Below are 18,626 nucleotides of genomic sequence, written 5' to 3'. Positions count from 1 at the left end.
AGTTGCCGGGAGGAGGTAAAGGGGCTGTCGAGTGCTAGTATGAGAGTCAAATTCAAGCTTATTGCCATTCGACTGTACACATGTACTGTATACGCTAAATGAGACAACGTTCCCCCGGACCAAGGTGCATCACACTACATACTCACAAACACAAAGTAAAATTACCGCAAATGAATGAACAAATAATAAGGTTCATATATGATACACGTTTAAAAAGTAAACAGTATAACTGCTGGTGCTTCGTGAGTGATGAGACCTGGTTGGTGGCAGGGAGTTCAGTACAGTAGCTATTTCCCATCCTAACAGTTCTTGTCCTAATGCTAAGGTACTCTATGGTAGAGGAGTCAAAGAGATTATTGGACAGATGGGAAGGACCACTGACATTGCAAAGGGTCCTGCATGCACAACACTCCTCATGAATACTGTAATTGGTGGAATGATCCTGGGACCCTTTCAGCAATTTTTGCAATACTTTGTTAGCAATACATGGTGCTCCTGGAAAATTAGTTAAAATGGGAGGAGGTGGGGAGCCTCACTCACCTCAATCTCCTCAAGATGTGGAGATAGTTCTGTACTTTTTTGACCAAAGTGGTGGTGTAGAGGGACCAAAAGTCCACAGTTATCTCTCTGGTCTTGACCACGTTGAGACTCAGGTTGTTGTGCTTGCAGCATTCTACCAGCTGCTCTACCTCTCCTTTGTACGCCGTCTCAGCATCGTTGATGAGGTCCACTATTGCTGTGTTATCAGTGAACTTGATGATACTGTTTAAACTGGATCTAGCGATGCAGTCACATAACAGCATAAGCAGCAGCAGGCCGAACACATAACCCTTGGGAGAGCTGATGCTCAGCATGATGGAGCTTCAGATGTTTCTACTAACATGGGCTGACTATGGCCTTTCTGTCAAGAAGTCCAGGATCCAGTTACAGGGAGAGGTACTGAGACCTAACAAGGATCATTTACCCACCAGTTTTTGAGGTATGATCATGTTGAATGCTGAGCTGAAGTCAATAAATAGCATCTTGGCATGTGAGGCACCATTTTCCAGATGGGACAGGATGGAGTGCAAAGGCTACAGCATCATCGGTGGACTGATTTGAGCAATAAGCAAACTGGAAAAGTGTCCACTGTAGCAGGAAGATGGGATTTAATGTAATTCATAACCAGCCACTCAAAGCACTTCATTATTGTTGAGGTCAGTGCCACTGGACAGTGGTCACTGAGGCTGGTTATTGTTGTCTTTTGGGCACCAGGATGATGGTGGCACCTTGAAGTCTGAGGGGACAGTGGACTCTTCCAGAGAGATATTGAAGATGTCTGTTAGAACCTCAGTTAACTGGGCTGCATAGTCCTTCACCACCTGACCAGATATGTTATGAAGCCCCGCTGCTTTACATGGGTTGACCCTGACTGTGGTCTTCCTTACATCAGCTGCTACCAGAGTGCCTGTTCCTCAGGGGAAATAGCTGCTTTCTTTGCCAGCACATCAAGCCAAGCGTAAAAGGCATCCAGCCTATTGGAAGAGAAGCGTTACTGTCGTTGACGTGCGGGGTGGACTTGTAGTCGGTTATGGTCTGAATGCCCTGCACCTTGTGTTTCTGGTGTCACATAAATGACTGTATATTCTCTGTGAGTAATCCAGTTTTGCCTTCCTGCTGGCAATTACTGACCTGAGAGCTATCTTTATCCTGATTTGAAGACGGTATCCCAATCTCTCAGCTGTGTTCAGACCTCTGCTGTTAACCAGGCTTCTGCTTTGCCCTCACAGAGATGTCTTTAATAATTAATAACAGTGACGTCCTCAGTGTTTGAGTATTCATCAACATTAATGTGATGGTCTTAGGTAACCACCTGCCAGAACATGTTCTAGTTGTTTTCAGAACAGGCCTGTAACACTGAGGTTGCTTCTTTGAGCCAGGTCTTATCTCATTTTGAACTGGTTTGACATGTTTAATCAGTCAGTGGTTGCAGGAATTAGCATAACAAATAAGTGGTCAGAGAATTCGAAGTGGGGATGAGGAGCAACTTTATCTACACTAGGGGATGTTGGTATAAGCCAAGTCTAATGTGTTCTCATCTCTGGTATGAAAGTCTGATAGAATTCAGGCAGGACTGTTTTTGAGTTAGCATGGTTGAAGTCACCAGTAGCAATAAAGAAACCATTGGGGTATGTGGTTTGCAAGTCACTGGTGGCCCTGTAGAGCTCACACTGCTTCCCCAGCATTAGCAGTGGGGGGGGGGGGGGGGTATGTATACAGCCACAATCACAATAGCAGTGAACTCCCTTGGTAAATAAAAGAGCCTGAATTTCTCCATTATAGCCGAGCAGTGGGTTGTCTCTACCAAAGCATACACACACCAGTTCTTATTAACGTAGATACATGCACCTCCACCGCGGGGCTTGCCAGAGATGGCAGGAATTCTTTCAGCTCAAAGAAAGATGGAACCCTTTAACTGGATGGCCACTGCAGAGATGGTATCCTGGAGCCTTGTTTCAGTCAGAATGAGCACGCAGCAGCCCTTCATCTTGCGCTGATTCAGTCTCAGCCTCAGGTAATTGTGTTTATTTTTTGAGCAATTGAACGTTTGAAAGTAGAATCAGCAGGAGAGCTGGCCTGAAGGGTCTCAGCTTTGGTCTCACACGAATACCAGCGTGCTTTCCTCTGTCTCATTGCCTCGTGCACCACTTCCAACAGCGCCTCCCCTGGGTGGTTTTAGCAGATGGCAACACAGTGCACAATAAGCCCATGTTGTGGAGCTCATCTGCTATACGACAACTTGCTAGACTTGCAATATTTTGTGTTTTTAATTTCCATAAGAAAGGCGTAAAGGTACGAACAATTATACCTTTGGTTTAGCCGGAGTGGCCACTGCATCAGGATGCCACGCCATGTAAACAGTCAACATTTTGGGCCAAGCCCCTCATTGGAGAAGCAGGAGGAGGGAAGACTGTGTTGGGTGTCAATGTGGAGGCGGAGGAGTGTTCTAGATGCCGGGAAAGGATGGAGTTAAGCATTGCTATAAGTGGCAACAAAATGGCTGAGTTTGCTGCTATCATTAAAGAAATAGATAGGTGCCTGGCTATGAATTTTGGGGATAAAATGGGAAGTTGTAGATTCGGAAAGGAAGTAAATACCATTGGGGTGGTAGAATAAGATATCAGGAGGTGCTGTTTTGGGATAAAGTTGGATTCTTGTGTGTGGTCCCAGTGTTACTATTCAGAAGGTCTAACCTTTGTTCGTATGCCAACAGTTAATCACAACCTAATCAACTAATCAGTGATATTGAACACAGTGATAAAGAACATTTCCTAATTCCATTTATTTTGAAGACAATATCAAGTATTAACTTTGTTGCAATATTGAAGCATTTCAGGTCATTATTTCAGGTACAATAACCAGTAAATATTTTCACCACTGGGTTTCTTCTGAACCTTTACATAGTAGGGAAAGGAGCCCCAATCTTTGCACTGTTTTCTGACTAGCATAATAGTAGTTTTGGTGTCATCAATAAATGTTTTTTTTAATCTCTGAAGCAAATTAGCATGGATTTGATAAATACTTTTGACATTGTAGTAAATATTTCAGTTACAGTGCAGATTTTAAGGATCTATTCTATAGTTTTAATCATGCTATTGCAATTTCATGAATATTTTGTAAAGGGTGGGGATTTAAATATGCCATAATAAATTACCTAGACTATTCCTCCTCCCACCCTGTCTCCTGCAAAAATGCTATCCCTTTCTCTCAATTCTTCCGCCTCCGCCGCATCTGCTCTCAGGATGAGGCCTTTCATTCTAGGACAAAGGAGATGTCTTCCTTTTTTAAAGAAAGAGGCTTCCCTCTTCCTTCGTCCACTATCAACTCTGCCCTCCATCGCGTCTCCCGTATTTCACGTACCTCTGCCCTCACCCCATCCCCCCGCCAGCCCACCAGGGATAGAGTCCCCCTGGTCCTCACCTATCACCCTACCAGCCTACAGATCCAACGCATAATCCTCCGTAACTTCCGTCACCTCCTACGTGAACCCACCACCAACCACATCTTCCCCTCCCCCCCCCCCCCCCCCCCCCACTCTCAGCTTTCCACAGGGATCGCTCCCTACGCGACTCCCTTGTCCATTCATCCCCCCCATCCCTCCCCACGGACCTCCCTCCGGGCACTCATCCCTGCAAACGGAAGAAGTGCTACACCTGCCCCCACACTTCTTCCCTCACCACCATCCCAGGCCCCAGACAGTCCTTTCAGGCGAGGCACCACTTCACCTGCGAGTCAACTGGGGTGATATACTGTATCCGGTGCTCCCGATGTGGCCATTTATACATTGGGGAGACCCGCCGCAGACTGGGAAACCGTTTCGCTGAACACCGGCGCTCAGTCCTCCAGCAGTGGCGGGATCTCCCTGTGGCCACACACTTTAATTCCACAGACCACTCCCACTCCGATATGTCTGTCCATGGCCTCCTCTACCGTCAAGATGAGGCCACACGCAGGTCGATGGAGCAATACCTTATCTCCCGCCTAGGTAGCCTCCTTCCTACCGGCATGAACATTCAACTCACTGACCTCTATTGATACCCCTGCCCCCCATCCCTATCTATTATTTTAGTCTGGTTCTCTTTCTCTCTCTCTCTCTTTTCCCCCCTCACTATAATCTCTCCCCCCAGCCCTACCTTTCTTTCTCTTTTATTTCCCATAATTCTCCACTTTCCCCCTAGCCCATTTCCCTCCAGCCTATCACTTCCCAGCTCTCTACTTTATCCCTCCCCCCACTTCTTATCCCCCCTCGACCATCCCATGTTATTTCACTCCTGATGAAGGGTTTCGACCCGAAACGTCGTTATTACCTCCTCCCATAGATGCTGTCTGGCCTGCTGAGTTCTGCCAGCATTTCGTGTTTTTTTTCCATAATAAATCACTTCGTTCTCATATAATTCTCTCTGATTTAGACTATAGGAAAGGAATTAGGCTACTTGGCCCAGTGAATCTGTTCTGCCATTCGATCATGGCTGATTTCACTCAACCCCATTCTTCTGCATTGTTCCTATAACTTTTGATGTCCTTACTAACCAATGTCTGCTTTAAACATACCCAATGACTTGTCCTTTGTATTTATCTGATGCCTCAGAGCTTTGCACTTAGAATGCAATTAAACCTAGGATTCGGAAAAATAATTTGTGATTAAGATGAATATGCCAATGCGGCTTGGTAGAAAATTTTAAATGGTTTGTACCAACTGTTAGAACTGAACAGTCCACAAAGTGATGTTTTATTTTCCAGTTAAAATACCATGTATACAAAACATGTTTCCCTTCACCTTTCCAAACATACTGATGTATGAAAATGTGTTGTAAGCCACTGCATAAGCACATTTCCTGTTCAGTGAGTTATTTAACCTCCCATTTTAGCTGGCATCAGAGATTGAGTGGCCAGTTTTTAAGTTTAAATTATAAAATCTTTGAGAAATAATTTATGCTCCTCATGAGTTCTCTCTCCTGCTACGTGGCACAGTTAGCATGCACACTTTATAGTGTCAGAGATCAAGTTTCAATTCCCACTGCTGTCTGTAGGGAGTTTGTGTGTTGTCCCGGTGACTGTGTGGGTTTCTCTGAGTGCTCTGGTTTCCACCCAGAATCCAAAGACGTACAGGTTAGGGTTAGTAAATTGTGAGCATGTTATGTTGATGCCGGAAGCATGGCAACACTAATGGGCTGCCCCCCAGTACATCCTTGGACTGGGTTAAACAACACATTTCACTATATCAGTATACATGGGATCTTTACTCTCTTCCCGCTGTCAACATTCCTTCCTTTACCCTTGTCCAAGCAGTGTTTATCTAACATCTGTTCACATAATTTGGTAGTTACTTCAGTTAATTGTACATTCCATAGTCCTACCATTACAGGAATTCCCAGAGTCATTATTTCAGGTACAATAACCAGTAAATATGTTCACCACTACGTTTCTTCTGAACCTTTACATTCTAGGGAAAGGAGGCCCAATCTTTGCACTGTTTCCTGACTGGCATAATATTAGTTTTGGTGTTATCGATAAATATTTTTTTAAATCTTTGAAACATATGAGGGGTATACATAGATAGGATAAATGCAAGCAGGTATTTTCCACTGGCAGGCTGGGTGAAGCTAGAACTAGAAGTCATAGGTTAAGGGCGAAAGGTGAAATATTCAAAAAGAACCCGAGAGGGAACAACTTCATTCAGTGGTGTAAGTGCTGCCAGCAGAACTTTGGATAAATACATGGACAGGAGGGGTATGAGGGTTATGCCCAGGTGTGCTTGATGGGTGCTTATGCCCAGGCGGAATAACAGTTCAGCATGGACTGGTTGAACCACCTCTTGCAACTACAGGTATTCCAGCCTTTTTAGATAAGTCCCTATTAGCTTTGAACAATGTGACAAAGCAAGATTTGCCCATTCCTCCTTGCAAAATTGCTCAAGCTGTCCCAGCTTAGTTGGGGAGTGGTAGTGGACAGCAATTTTGGTGTCTTGCTGGAGTTACTTGATCAGGCTAAGGTTAGGATTATGACTGGACCACTCAAGGACATCAGTTTCTTCATTTGAAGCCACTCTATGATTGCTCTGCATTGTGCTTAGTGTCGTTGTTCTGCTGAAAAATGAATTTTCTCCCCAGTTTCTGGCAGAGGCTAGCAGGTTATCCAGGATCTCTCTGTATTTAGCAGCAATCATTTTCCCGTCAATCCTGACCAGATTTCCAGACCATGCAGCTGAAAAGCATCCCCAGAGCATGATGCTACCTGCACCATATTTGACAGTAGGGATAGTATTACCTTCCTGATGCACAGTATTTGGTTTACGCCACATGTACTGCTTAGTACTGAGGACAATAAGTTCCACTTTAGTCTCATCCAATCACAAGACCTTTTTACATAGCTTTACAATATCTTCTAAGTGGCGCTTTGCAAAGTCTTTACTGGCAAGCATATGCTTTTTTTTTTAGCCAGGGCTTCTTCCATGCCAGTCTTCCATAAATACCCTTTTGTGCGAGGCCTTAGAGATTGTGGAGCCATGAACTTCATCTCCAGTTGCAGTCACTGTCTTCAGCAGCTCACCCAGAGTGACTGCTGGCGGCACAGCAACCTCTTTTACAAGTGAAATTCCTGTCTGATGACTAAGTTTAGAGGGGGCCTGACCTAGGGAGTGTAGTTGTGGATTCATATTCTTTCCACATTTGATGGACTGCACTGAGCTCCAAGGTATGTGCTGGGCCTTTGACACGGTTTAGTATCCTTCCCCAGATTTGTGCTTCTCTGACTTGTCTTGAATGCTCTTTTGTCTTCATTTTGGTTTGGTCTGTTTGTAAATCTACCATACTGTTGAACCTTACAGATAGAGGGGGTTGTAGCGATGTGCTACACACAGCACTGAAATAACGACGCGCAGTCGGTAAGTCGTTTCGAGACTAGTTTATTCAAACTTCGCGGCGCTGGCATTTAAATCCCTAGCGCCCGCCCTCTCCGGGCGGAAATGACGTCAGAGGTGCATTACCAAAGTCTCCCCCTGCACGCTGGCTATTTGTGAGCCGGTTCGCCTGCGCAGAAAGTGGGTCGCCACATAACCCCCCCCCAGAACCGGCGATACACCCCCTCAATGTCCACAGTCTGGATCAGCCTCTGTTTGGGAGGTCTGCCTCTGCACCGCGGTGCCTGAACCTCGACCGGCTGCGCCAAGTCCACATGGGCTGGTTTGAGTCGGTCCACCGTGAAAACCTCCTCTCTCCCCCCCAATGTCCAGAATGTACGTGGACCTGTTGTTGTTGATCACCCTGAACAGCCCCTCGTACGGCTGCTGTAGCGGTGCCCGGTGTCTGCCCCTTCGTACAAACACAAACTTACAGTTCTGCAGGTCTTTGGGTACATGGGTCGGGGTCCGTCCGTGCTGTGAAGTTGGTACGGGGGCCAGGTTGCCGAGCCTTTTGCGTAGTCTGTCCAGGACTGCTGCGGGTTCTTCCCCTTGCCCCCTTGGGGCTGGTATGAACTCTCCCGGGACGGCTGGGGCGCACCGTACACCAACTCGGCTGATGAGGCGTGCAGATCCTCTTTGGGCGCCGTACGAATTCCAAGCAGGACCCAGTTAGGTCCTCTCAGGCGGGCTATGAGAGCCGACTTCAAGTGACGGTGGAAGCGTTCCACCAGTCCGTTCGATTGTGGGCGGTAGGCAGTTGTGTGGTGCAGCTGCGTTCCCAACAGGCTTGCCACAGCCGACCACAGGCTGGAGGTGAACTGGGCGCCTCTGTCGGAGGTAATGTGGGCCGGTACCCCGAAGCGTGCTACCCAGGTTGCGATCAGTGCTCGGGCGCAGGAATCGGCAGATGTGTCGGTGAGCGGGACCGCCTCTGGCCACCTCGTCAACCGGTCTACCATAGTTAGGAGGAACTGCGCTCCTTGGGACACTGGTAGGGGCCCACGATATCCACATGAATGTGGTCGAACCTCCCGTGGGTGGGTTCGAACTGCTGCGGCGGGGCTTTAGTGTGCCGCTGCACCTTGGTTGTTTGGCACTGCGTGCACGTTCTGGCCCATTCACTGACCTGCTTGCGAAGTCCGTGCCACGCGAACTTGCTGGAGACCAGCCGGACGGTTGTCCTGATAGATGGGTGTGCCAAACCGTGTATGGAGTCGAAAACTCGCCACCTCCAGGCTGCCAAACGATGGGGCTAGGTTGGCCGGTAGCCACGTCGCACAGGAGGGTCCTCTCACCTGGGCCTACGAGAAAGTCCTGCAGCTGCAAACCGGAGACTGCGGTCCTGTAGCTGGGCATCTCGTCGTCTGCCTGCTGTGCCTTCGCCAGTGCTGTATAGTCCACCCCCAGGGACAGGGCCTGGACAGTTGGTTTGGAGAATGCATCCGCCATGATGTTGTCCTTTCCCAAGACATGCTGGATGTCCGTCGTGTACTCGGAGATGTAGGACAGATGTCGCTGCTGGCGAGCCGACCAGGGATCGGACACCTTCGTTAATGCGAAGGTCAACGGTTTGTGGTCCATGAACACGGCGAACGGCCTGCCTTCTGAGAAGTACTTGAAATGCCGGATTGCCAGATACAGTGCCAACAGCTCCCAGTCGAAAGCACTGTACTTGAGTTCGGGTGGTCGTAGGTGCTTGCTGAAGAACGCCAGGGGTTGCCAGCGCCCCTCGATGAGCTGCTCCAGCACCCCACCGACTGCTGTGTCGGATGTGTCCACCGTAAGGGTGGTTGGAATGTCTGTTCTGGGGTGCACCAGCATCGCGGCATCTGCCAAGGCTTCCTTGGCTTTAACGAAAGCGGCCGCGGTCTCCTCGTCCCAAGTAATGTCCTTGCCTTTACCCAACATCAGGGTGTACAAAGGGCGCATGATACAGGCTGCTGAGGGGAGGAAACAGTGGTAGAAGCTCACCATACCAACGAACTCCCATAGGCCTTTGACTGTGTTGGACCGGGTAAAGTGGCAGATCGTGTCTACCTTGGCGGGCAGAGGTGTTGCCCTGTCTTGGGTAATCCTGTGGCCCAGGAAGTCAATGGTATCAAGACCGAACTGACATTTGGCCGGGTTGATCGTGAGGCCGAAATCACTCAGGCGGGAGTAGAGCTGGCGGAGGTGGGACAGATGCTCCTGACGACAACTGCTGGCTATAAGGATATCGTCCAAATAGATGAATGCAAAGTCCAGGTCGCGTCCATTAGCCGCTGGAATGTCTGTGCGGCATTCTTCAGGCCGAACGGCATTCGGAGGAACTCGAACAGGCCAAACGGGGTGATGAGTGCTATTTTGGGAATGTCTTCAGGGTGCACCGGGATTTGATGGTATCCCCGGACGAGGTCTACTTTGGAAAAGATTCTTGCCCCGTGCAGGTTTGCTGCAAAGTCCTGTATGTGCGGCACGGGGTAGCGGTCTGGAGTGGTAGCCTCGTTCAGTCTGCAGTAGTCGCCGCATGGTCTCCAACCCCCGGCTGCTTTGGGCACCGTGTGCAGGGGGGAGGCCCATGGGCTGTCGGACCTCCGTGCGATCCCCAATTCCTCCATCCTCTTGAACTCCTCCTTCGCCAGGCGGAGCTTTTCCAGGGGGAGCCTTTGTGCGCGGGCGTGGAGGGGTGGTCTCTGGGTCGGAATGTGGTGCTGTACCCCATGTCTGGGCATGGCTGCCGTGAACTGCAGTGCCAGAATCAATGGAAAGTCTGCCACGATTCTGGTGAATTCGTTGTCCGACAGCGTGATGGAGTCCAGGTGTGGGGCCGGCAACTTGGCTTCACCCAGGGAGAATGTCTGGAAAGTCTTGGCATGTACCAGTCTTTTCCCTTGCAAGTCGACCAGCAGGCCGTGAGCTCGCAAGAAGTCCGCCCCCAGGAGTGGTCGGGCCACTGCGGCCAGTGTGAAGTCCCACGTGAACCGGCTGGCGCCGAACTGCAGCTGCACTGTGCGGGTGCCGTAGGTCCGTATCGTGCTGCTGTTTGCGCCCCTCAGGGTGGGTCCTGGCTTCCAGTTGCGGGTGTCGTACCCCGTCGGGGGCAAGATGCTGATCTCCGCTCCAGTGTCAACCAAGAAGCGGCGTCCCGACTGTTTGTCCCAGACGTACAAGAGGCTGTCCTGGTGGCCAGCCGCCATAGTCATTAGCGGCAGTTGGCCCTGGCCCTGGCCCTTGCAGGGCGGGCAACAAAGGTGGGCTTTTGTGCCCCACCGCTGGTGGTAGAAACACCACTGTTCACTGGCCTCCTCACTCCTTCCTCTGTGTTGTGTGCGCCCCCCTGCCGGGCCTGGTCTGGTCTACTGTTGGGCGCGTGGCCTGGTAATCTGACGGACGGACGCCACGCTCTCCCTCTTGGCTTTCCACAGAACGTCTGCCCGGGCCGCCACCTTCCGGGGGTCGCTGAAATCTGCGTCGGCCAGCAGCAGATGTATGCCCTCGGGCAGTCGCTCGAGGAACGCTTGCTCGAACATGAGGCAGGGCTTGTGTCCGTCAGCCAGGGCCAGCATCTCGTTCATCAATGCTGACGGCAGTCTGTCTCCCAAACTGTCCCGGTGAAGCAGGCGGGCACCCCGCTCACCGCCGTGAGAGGCCGAAGGTCCCAATGAGCAGCGCCTTGAATGCTTCACATTTGCCTTCTTCTGGGGGCGACTGTATGAAATTCACAACCTGGGCGGCCGTCTCCTGGTCAAGGGCGCTCACCACGTGGTAGTAACGCGTGGAATCAGAGGATATCTGCCGAATCTGGAACTGGGCTTCTGATTGGCTAAACCACACGCATGGTCGCAGCGTCCAGAAAGTCGGCAGTTTTAGTGAAACTGCGTGAACAGATGAAGAGTCGGTCATCATTGGTCCAAATCCCGTTTGGACCGTCGGGGTCACCAATGTAGCAATGTGCTACACACAGCGCTGAAATAACGACACGCAGTCGGTAAGTCGTTTCGAGACTAGTTTATTCAAACTTCGCGGCGCTGGCATTTAAATCCCTAACGCCCGCCCTCTCCGGGCGGAAATGACGTCAGAGGTGCATTACCAAAGTCTCCCCCCGCGTGATGGCTATTTGAGCCGGTTCGCCTGCGCAGAAAGTGGGTCGCCACAGGGTATTTATTCTTATGAATTCACTGGAAACAAGTGATCATCCAATTTTCTACAGCAACAAACTGGGTGAGTTGGTAAAGTAATATTCAGTGTTGCACCTGAGGGAAGTTACCTTAGTAATTACAAAGGGGATGAATATGTTTTCAGCCTCATAATTTTGGTTTTCAATTTTTAGTAAATTGTTGACAGGCTTTGGAATTATTCTTTTGATTTGATATACAATGATTAGCAAAACAATCCTACTTAAATATATTTTAAATGTAGAAAATGAGACAATAAAAAGTGAAAATAGTTGTGGGGTCTGAATACTTTTCTTCTGGCCTCGGTAAACATTGTGTAGGCAGAAGGGATTGGTTTAATTAGACATTTAATTACTCGTGCAGTGATATTATCCTCTATTCTGGCAGCTCTCTGGTTCTATCACACAATCTATTATCATGGCCTGAAAATCATGTTAATGATAATTATTAATGTTCTTTGTATTTAAATTATCATTCAAAAAGTCATTCATTCAATACTTCTAACTTGAACGTGGAATATTCAATAAGTTAAATTATTTATGTTTGAATGATTTCAGAGTTCAGTCTCATTTAAAACTCATCTGATAATGAGACATGACTTGCTGGTTTGTAAGATTACTTGTTAAGTGGAAATGCTAACATTTAATTCGTTTCTTATAGACTGTAGTCCAAGTATGACGGTGGTAATCAAACTTTGATCCAATTACTAAGGAGCTGATTAATATGGTCTGTCACAGTATTCTTGTTTTCTCAGCTCTTCTTGAAACTGGATGTTTGAGTGATCCAGATGCCAATGTTGATATTGGCACAAACCCTGAAATAGAAAAGGAAGAACTTCATGTAGAATTGGCCAAGGTAAGCTAAGATAAATATCTGATTTATTATGTTAAGTCACCTCCTTTGGGGAAAACAAAACATTGGTAAATTATATAAATTATTTCTTCAAGAAATGCAGTTACAGATAAGGCGGGGGGGGGGGCACTGCAAAGATCCATAAATAACGATAGATTCTTGTCTGACCCCTCAGAACATAGAAACAGGAGGCAAAAATATAATTTATCAAATCCAGTCCAACCTTAAATGGGACTATGACTGAAATGTGATCCACCTCCATTTACCCCATTTTCTCCCTTACCCTTAAATCTTTTTGTTCATAAATATCTGTGATTTCAAATTTAAAACTGATTGTTGATTGACTTTAATGGTTATTGAAAGAGAATTTATGCCTCTGTATGTTGCATTGTTTATTCCTGAGAGAGTTGTTTTAATTTTTTTGACTGTACCCCTTTGTCTTTTAGTCCTCAACTGGTGAATATACTTAGTAAATTCTTTCTAATGTTCTGAAAACGCTATCAATTCAACTCTGTTTCATCATCATAGGCACATAGAGAATTGAGTTATTTATTAAGTGTTTGAAATCCATTTTTTCCCTAACTCTATCTTGTCATCTTCCTTCTGCATCAGTCTATGAGAACATGTCGACAACTCTATTCTTTAGTTCCCATATGAGTAACCTTTGAATATTATATTTATTGGATTGTTCAGCTGCATAATGTAAAATGAAATAAAAATGATCACTTTTTTAAATAATTGAAAAAAATAGATTTCAAATTACAACTATGCAGGAAAGGTTAACATGTTGTAGGAGTATTTTCATCTAAGTGTGCCTTGAGGTTGAAATTCTCATGCTGATGATATATTGGAAATGAGCTGAGCGGACAGGAAAAAAAGGAAAATCAAGTACACTTGTTCTCCATTTCCTGTTGAGTATATATCTCAATTGTACAAAATATTGATTAGAAAATCAGGTGCTTCACTTATCCAGCTGTCATGCATGAGAGCTCAATGAAAGGTTTCCTATTGACATCAAGCCTGAAAAATCTTTCTTTACACATTTGTGGATCGATGAACTCTGAATTTTTCACTTCTGCTTGAGGAAAGAGTAATATTACTTTAAAAAAGGTACAATGAGCACGATCCAAGTTTCATGCCTAGATCCACATACTGTGTAAAATTACTTTCAAATTATTACATTTATTAAATAGAGAGCCATTTTCTTTTCGTATGTAACAAATTAATTGTGTTTGTTGAACTAACGTTGCTAGGCAAGATTAAAAGAAAGCAAAAAAGCTTTTCTAACCATATTTCTAAAAATATAGAACTTTAACCATTAACATTTTGGAGGCAAAAAAGTAATGATGTTGAATTGTAAACTGATTGCATTAACTTTATTTAGTGGTCTATCTAAATAAATTGATAACATTTAAGTAACTCAGATGGAAAAATACATATTGCTGAAATATTTGTTTAGTATATGTAAATTGTTCTTTTTAATACCAGCTGGAAGATGAAATAGCAGCATTGCGGCAGACACTGATTGCCAAGGAGAAACATCTAATTGAAATAAAACAGAAGATGGGTATTACTCCACTTAATGAAATAAAGCATAACTTAAGCAAAAGTTGGCATGAAATGCAGACTTCTGTGATGTAAGTTTTTGAGTAATGGAGCTTGCTACTTTATGATGTAACCTTAGAGTCGTCTTTCTGTTTCATATGCTGAAATACTTGACTTGAATTTTAACAAAATTTCATACTAAATTATAACTGCATTAATAGATTTCATACAAGTTATTATTGGATACTGAATAAACTCTAATGGATAAAAGGATAATGCCCATTGGCCACTGGGCAGGTAAATGGTCTTCAAATGTACAGTTGGCCCTCCTTATCCGCGGGAGATTGGTTCTGGGACCTCTCGCGGATACCAAAATTCGCGGATGCTCAAGTCCCTTATTCAACCTGGCTCAATGCGGTGGATCTTAGGACCCAACGGAACCCCAGACCTTATTTAACCGGACTCAGTGTGGTGGACATTAGGACCCGGTGCCAGAGCTCTGAATGCACAGTGTTTCTGTCACGAAAATAATCACAATCACGATTGAAAATAAAGTGGAAATAATAAAGCGATCGGAAAGAGGTGAAACGCCATCGGTCATTGGAAAAGCGTTAGGCTATGTCGGTCAATGATCAGAACAATTTTATAGGATAAAGTGAGAAAGGCTGTGCCCCAATGAAAGCTACAATTATTACTAAGCAATGCAGTGGTTTAATTATTGGGTTTTGGGTTTTTGATCCTCCACATCAACCCGGCACGGTGGAGAGCGCACTCGAAAGTGGTCTGTCACTGGATCAAACTCGGGATCTTCCCGAGCCCGGCGCTGAAACATATGTTCTTAAGTGTTTTATATGCATAGAAAGGTAAAATATATACAATATACTAAATCAAACATTTGACTAACTGCCACTAAATAAATAATACAGAATCTGAGGCCACAAACCAGGCACGCCCGGGATCGGCTTCAGTTTGCGTATAAGGAGAAGGTGGGAGTGGAGGATGCTATCACGTATTTGCTGCACAAATCACTCTCTCACCTAGATGGGGTCAGTTGTGCTGTGAGGATTACATTCCTTGACTTCTCTAGTGCCTTTAACACCATCCAGCCCAAGATCTTAAAGCACAAACTAACGGAGATGGGAGTAGACTCTCACATGGTGGATTGGATAGTGGACTACTTGACAGATAGACCTCAGTATGTGCGGTTGGGAGACTGTAGGTCTGACACAGTGGTCAGCAGCACAGGAGCGCCACAGGGAACCGTACTCTCTCCGGTCCTGTTCACCCTGTACACATCTGACTTCCAATATAACTCGGAGTCCTGCCATGTGCAGAAGTTCGCTGATGACACGGCCATAGTGGGGTGTGTCAGGAATGGACAGGAGGAGGAGTATAGGAAACTGATACAGGACTTTGTGATATGGTGCAACTCAAACTACCTGCGTCTCAATGTCACCAAGACCAAGGAGATGGTGGTGGACTTTAGGAGATCTAGGCCTCATATGGAGCCAGTGATCATTAATGGAGAATGTGTGGAGCAGGTTAAGACCTACAAGTATCTGGGAGTACAGTTGGACGAGAAGCTAGACTGGACTGCCAACACAGATGCCTTGTGCAGGAAGGCACAGAGTCGACTGTACTTCCTTAGAAGGTTGGCGTCATTCAATGTCTGCAGTGAGATGCTGAAGATGTTCTATAGGTCAGTTGTTGAGAGCGCCCTCTTCTTTGTGGTGGCGTGTTGGGGAGGAAGCATTAAGAAGAAGGACGCCTCACGTCTTAATAAGCTGATAAGGAAGGCGGGCTCTGTCGTGGGCAAAGTACTGGAGAGTTTAACATCGGTAGCTGAGCGAAGGGCGCTGAGTAGGCTACGGTCAATTATGGAAAACCCTGAACATCCTCTACATAGCACCATCCAGAGACAGAGAAGCAGTTTCAGCGACAGGTTACTGTCGATGCAATGCTCCTCAGACAGGATGAAGAGGTCAATACTCCCCAATGCCATTAGGCTTTACAATTCAACTGCCAGGACTTAAGAACTTTTTTTAAAGCTATTATTAATGCTTTTTGAGTTAGTGATTTAGATGCATATCATATTATTACTGAGTTGAGTATTGTATGTAATGAGTTTTTGCTACAACAAGTGTATGGGACATTGGAAAAAATGTTGAATTTCCCCATGGGGATGAATAAAGTATCTATCTATCTATCTAATACCGGATGTACCTGTTCTGACTTACCTAGTAAGAGAACTTCTAGTTTTTTCAATCCCGATCCACAATGACGCACGCACATCCTTTGGTATACTTTAAATCATCTCTAGATTACTTATAATACCTAATACAATGTAAATCCTATGTAAAATGGTTGTTATACTGCATTGTTTAAGGAATAATGACAAAAAAATGTCTGCAAATGCTCGAACAACAGGTGCTGGAAGAGCACTTCCGGTTTTTCGCGATTCGCGGTTGATTGAATTCGTGCATGCAGAATCCACAGATAAGGAGGGCCGACTGAATAGAGCAGTTAGAAGCTGTACAATGTGTATTGGGTGAGAATGGTTTTGAATTGAGCTTTAACAGATGCTTCTTACCTTTAATGGTCAAAGTATTAGTTGTGTTATAGTACCAAAATCAATAGAATGCTCATTTTGTATATTTGTTTTTGTTTCATGGATGTGTGTGGAGTATGAATTTCAGGTTGTATACTGTATACGTTCTCTGATTTGAACCATTTGAATGTTTGAAAATCAGCAGCTAATTAATGTGAACTTTATTTTGGGATATACAGTGGCATGCAAAGGTTTGGGTGGGCAACCCTGGTCAAAATTTTTGTTACTGTGAATAGCTAAGTGAGTAAGAGATGACCTGATTTCCAAAAGGCATAAAGTTAAAGATGACACATTTCTTTAATGTTTTAAGCAAGATTACTATTTTTATTTCCATCTTTTGCATTTTCAAAATAACAGAAAAGGAAAAGGGTCCGAAGCAAAAGTTTGAGCACCCTGCATGGTCAGTACTTAGTAACACCCGCTTTGGCAAGTATCACAACTTGTAAATGCTTTCTGTAGCCAGCTAAGAGTCTTTCAAGTCTTGTTTGGGGGATTTTCCCCCATTCTTCCTTGCAAAAGGCTTCTAGTTCTGAGAGATCCTTGGGCCATCTTGCATGCACTGCTCTTTTGAGGTCTATTAGCAGATTTTCGATGATGTTTAGGTCGGGTGACTGTGAGGGCCATGGCAAAACCTTCAGCTTGCGCCTCTTGAGGTAGTCCATTGTGGATTTTGAGGTGTGTTTAGGATCATTATCCTGTTGTAGAAGCCATCCTCTTTTCATCTTCAGCTTTTCTACGGATGGTGTGATGTTTGCTTCCAGAATTTGCTGGAATTTAATTGAATTCATTCTTCCCTCTACCAGTGAAATGTTCCCTGTATCACTGGCTGCAACACAAGCCCAGAGCAGGATCGATCCACCTCCTGCTTAACAGTTGGAGAGGTGGTCTTTTCTTGAAATTCTGCACCCTTTTATCTCCAAACATACCTTTGCTCATTGCAGCCGAAAAGTTCTATTTTAACTTCATCAGTCCTCAGGACTTTTTCCAAAATACATTAGGCTTGTTTAGATGATCCTTTGCAAACTTCTGATACTGAATTTTGTGGTGAGGATGCAGGAAAGGTTTTCTTCTGATGACTCTTCCATGAAGGTCATATTTGTGCAGGTGTCGCTGCACAGTAGAACAGTGCACCACCACTCCAGAGTTTGCTAAATCTTCCTGAAGTTCTTTTGCAGTCAAACAGGGGTTTTGATTTGCCTTTCTAGCAATCCTACAAGTAGTTCTCTCGGAAAGTTTTCTTGGTCTTCCAGACCTCAACTTGACCTCCATCGTTCCTGTTAACTGCTATTTCTTAATTACATTACGAACTGAGGAAACGGCTACCTGAAAACACTTAGCTATCTTCTTATAGCCTTCTCCTGCTTTGTGGGCATCACTTATTTTAATTTTCAGAGTGCTAGGCAGCTGCTTAGAAGAGCCCATGGCTGCTGATTGTTGGGACAAGGTTTGAGGAGTCAGGGTATTTATAGAGCTTTGATATCTGCATCACCTGGCCTTTCCTAATGATGACTATGAACAAGCCATAGCCCTCACAAGCTAATTAAGGTCTGAGACCTTGGTAAAAGTTATCTGAGAGCTTAAATCTCTTGGGGTGCCCAAAATTTTGCATGGTGCTGCTTTCCTTTTTTTCACTCTAAAATTGTATAAATCAAAAATAATACACTAATCTTGCTTAAAATGTTGAAAAGAATGTTTCATCTTTAATTTTATGACTTTTGGAGATCAGTTCATCTTCTAATCACTTAACTATTCACAGTAACAGAAATTTTGACCAGGGGTACCCAAACTTTTGCATGCCACTGTATGGAAGTTGGATAACAAACATATTCCATCAAAAATAGTGCAGCCTATCTGGCTAAACTCATTTCATTTCAATCTGTGGAAACAAATGGGGAAGGGAAAAATAACAACTTTATTAAAAACATAGTATTTTTAAGTTTCTATGTAATTTTAAAAGAATGAAATACATTGAAATTATGACCATTAAACTTTTTTTTTCCCAAAGTATTTTATCCAAAATAACATG

The 18,626-nt window shown here is 45.3% G+C and overlaps 1 protein-coding gene across 3 annotated transcripts in view; it reads left to right on the top strand.

The window, feature by feature from the left end:
• Positions 1-18,626, top strand: part of tpd52l1 (tpd52 like 1) — a 41,371-nt gene that overhangs the window by 7,045 nt on the left and 15,700 nt on the right. For 2 of the 3 annotated variants that reach the window (XM_073057362.1, XM_073057360.1), the window contains exons 2-3: positions 12,350-12,450; positions 13,936-14,084. In XM_073057362.1, the coding sequence (XP_072913463.1) occupies positions 12,350-12,450; positions 13,936-14,084 (250 nt within the window). Of the gene's footprint in view, positions 1-12,332; positions 12,451-13,935; positions 14,085-18,626 lie in introns of all 3 variants that reach the window. The other variant, XM_073057361.1, reaches the window with a different exon arrangement.

Source organism: Hemitrygon akajei, chromosome 9 (assembly GCF_048418815.1).
Source record: "Hemitrygon akajei chromosome 9, sHemAka1.3, whole genome shotgun sequence".
Taxonomy (NCBI): domain Eukaryota; kingdom Metazoa; phylum Chordata; class Chondrichthyes; order Myliobatiformes; family Dasyatidae; genus Hemitrygon; species Hemitrygon akajei.
Note: the sequence above shows the minus strand (reverse complement) of the source record. Positions and strands in the feature narration are given on the sequence as shown.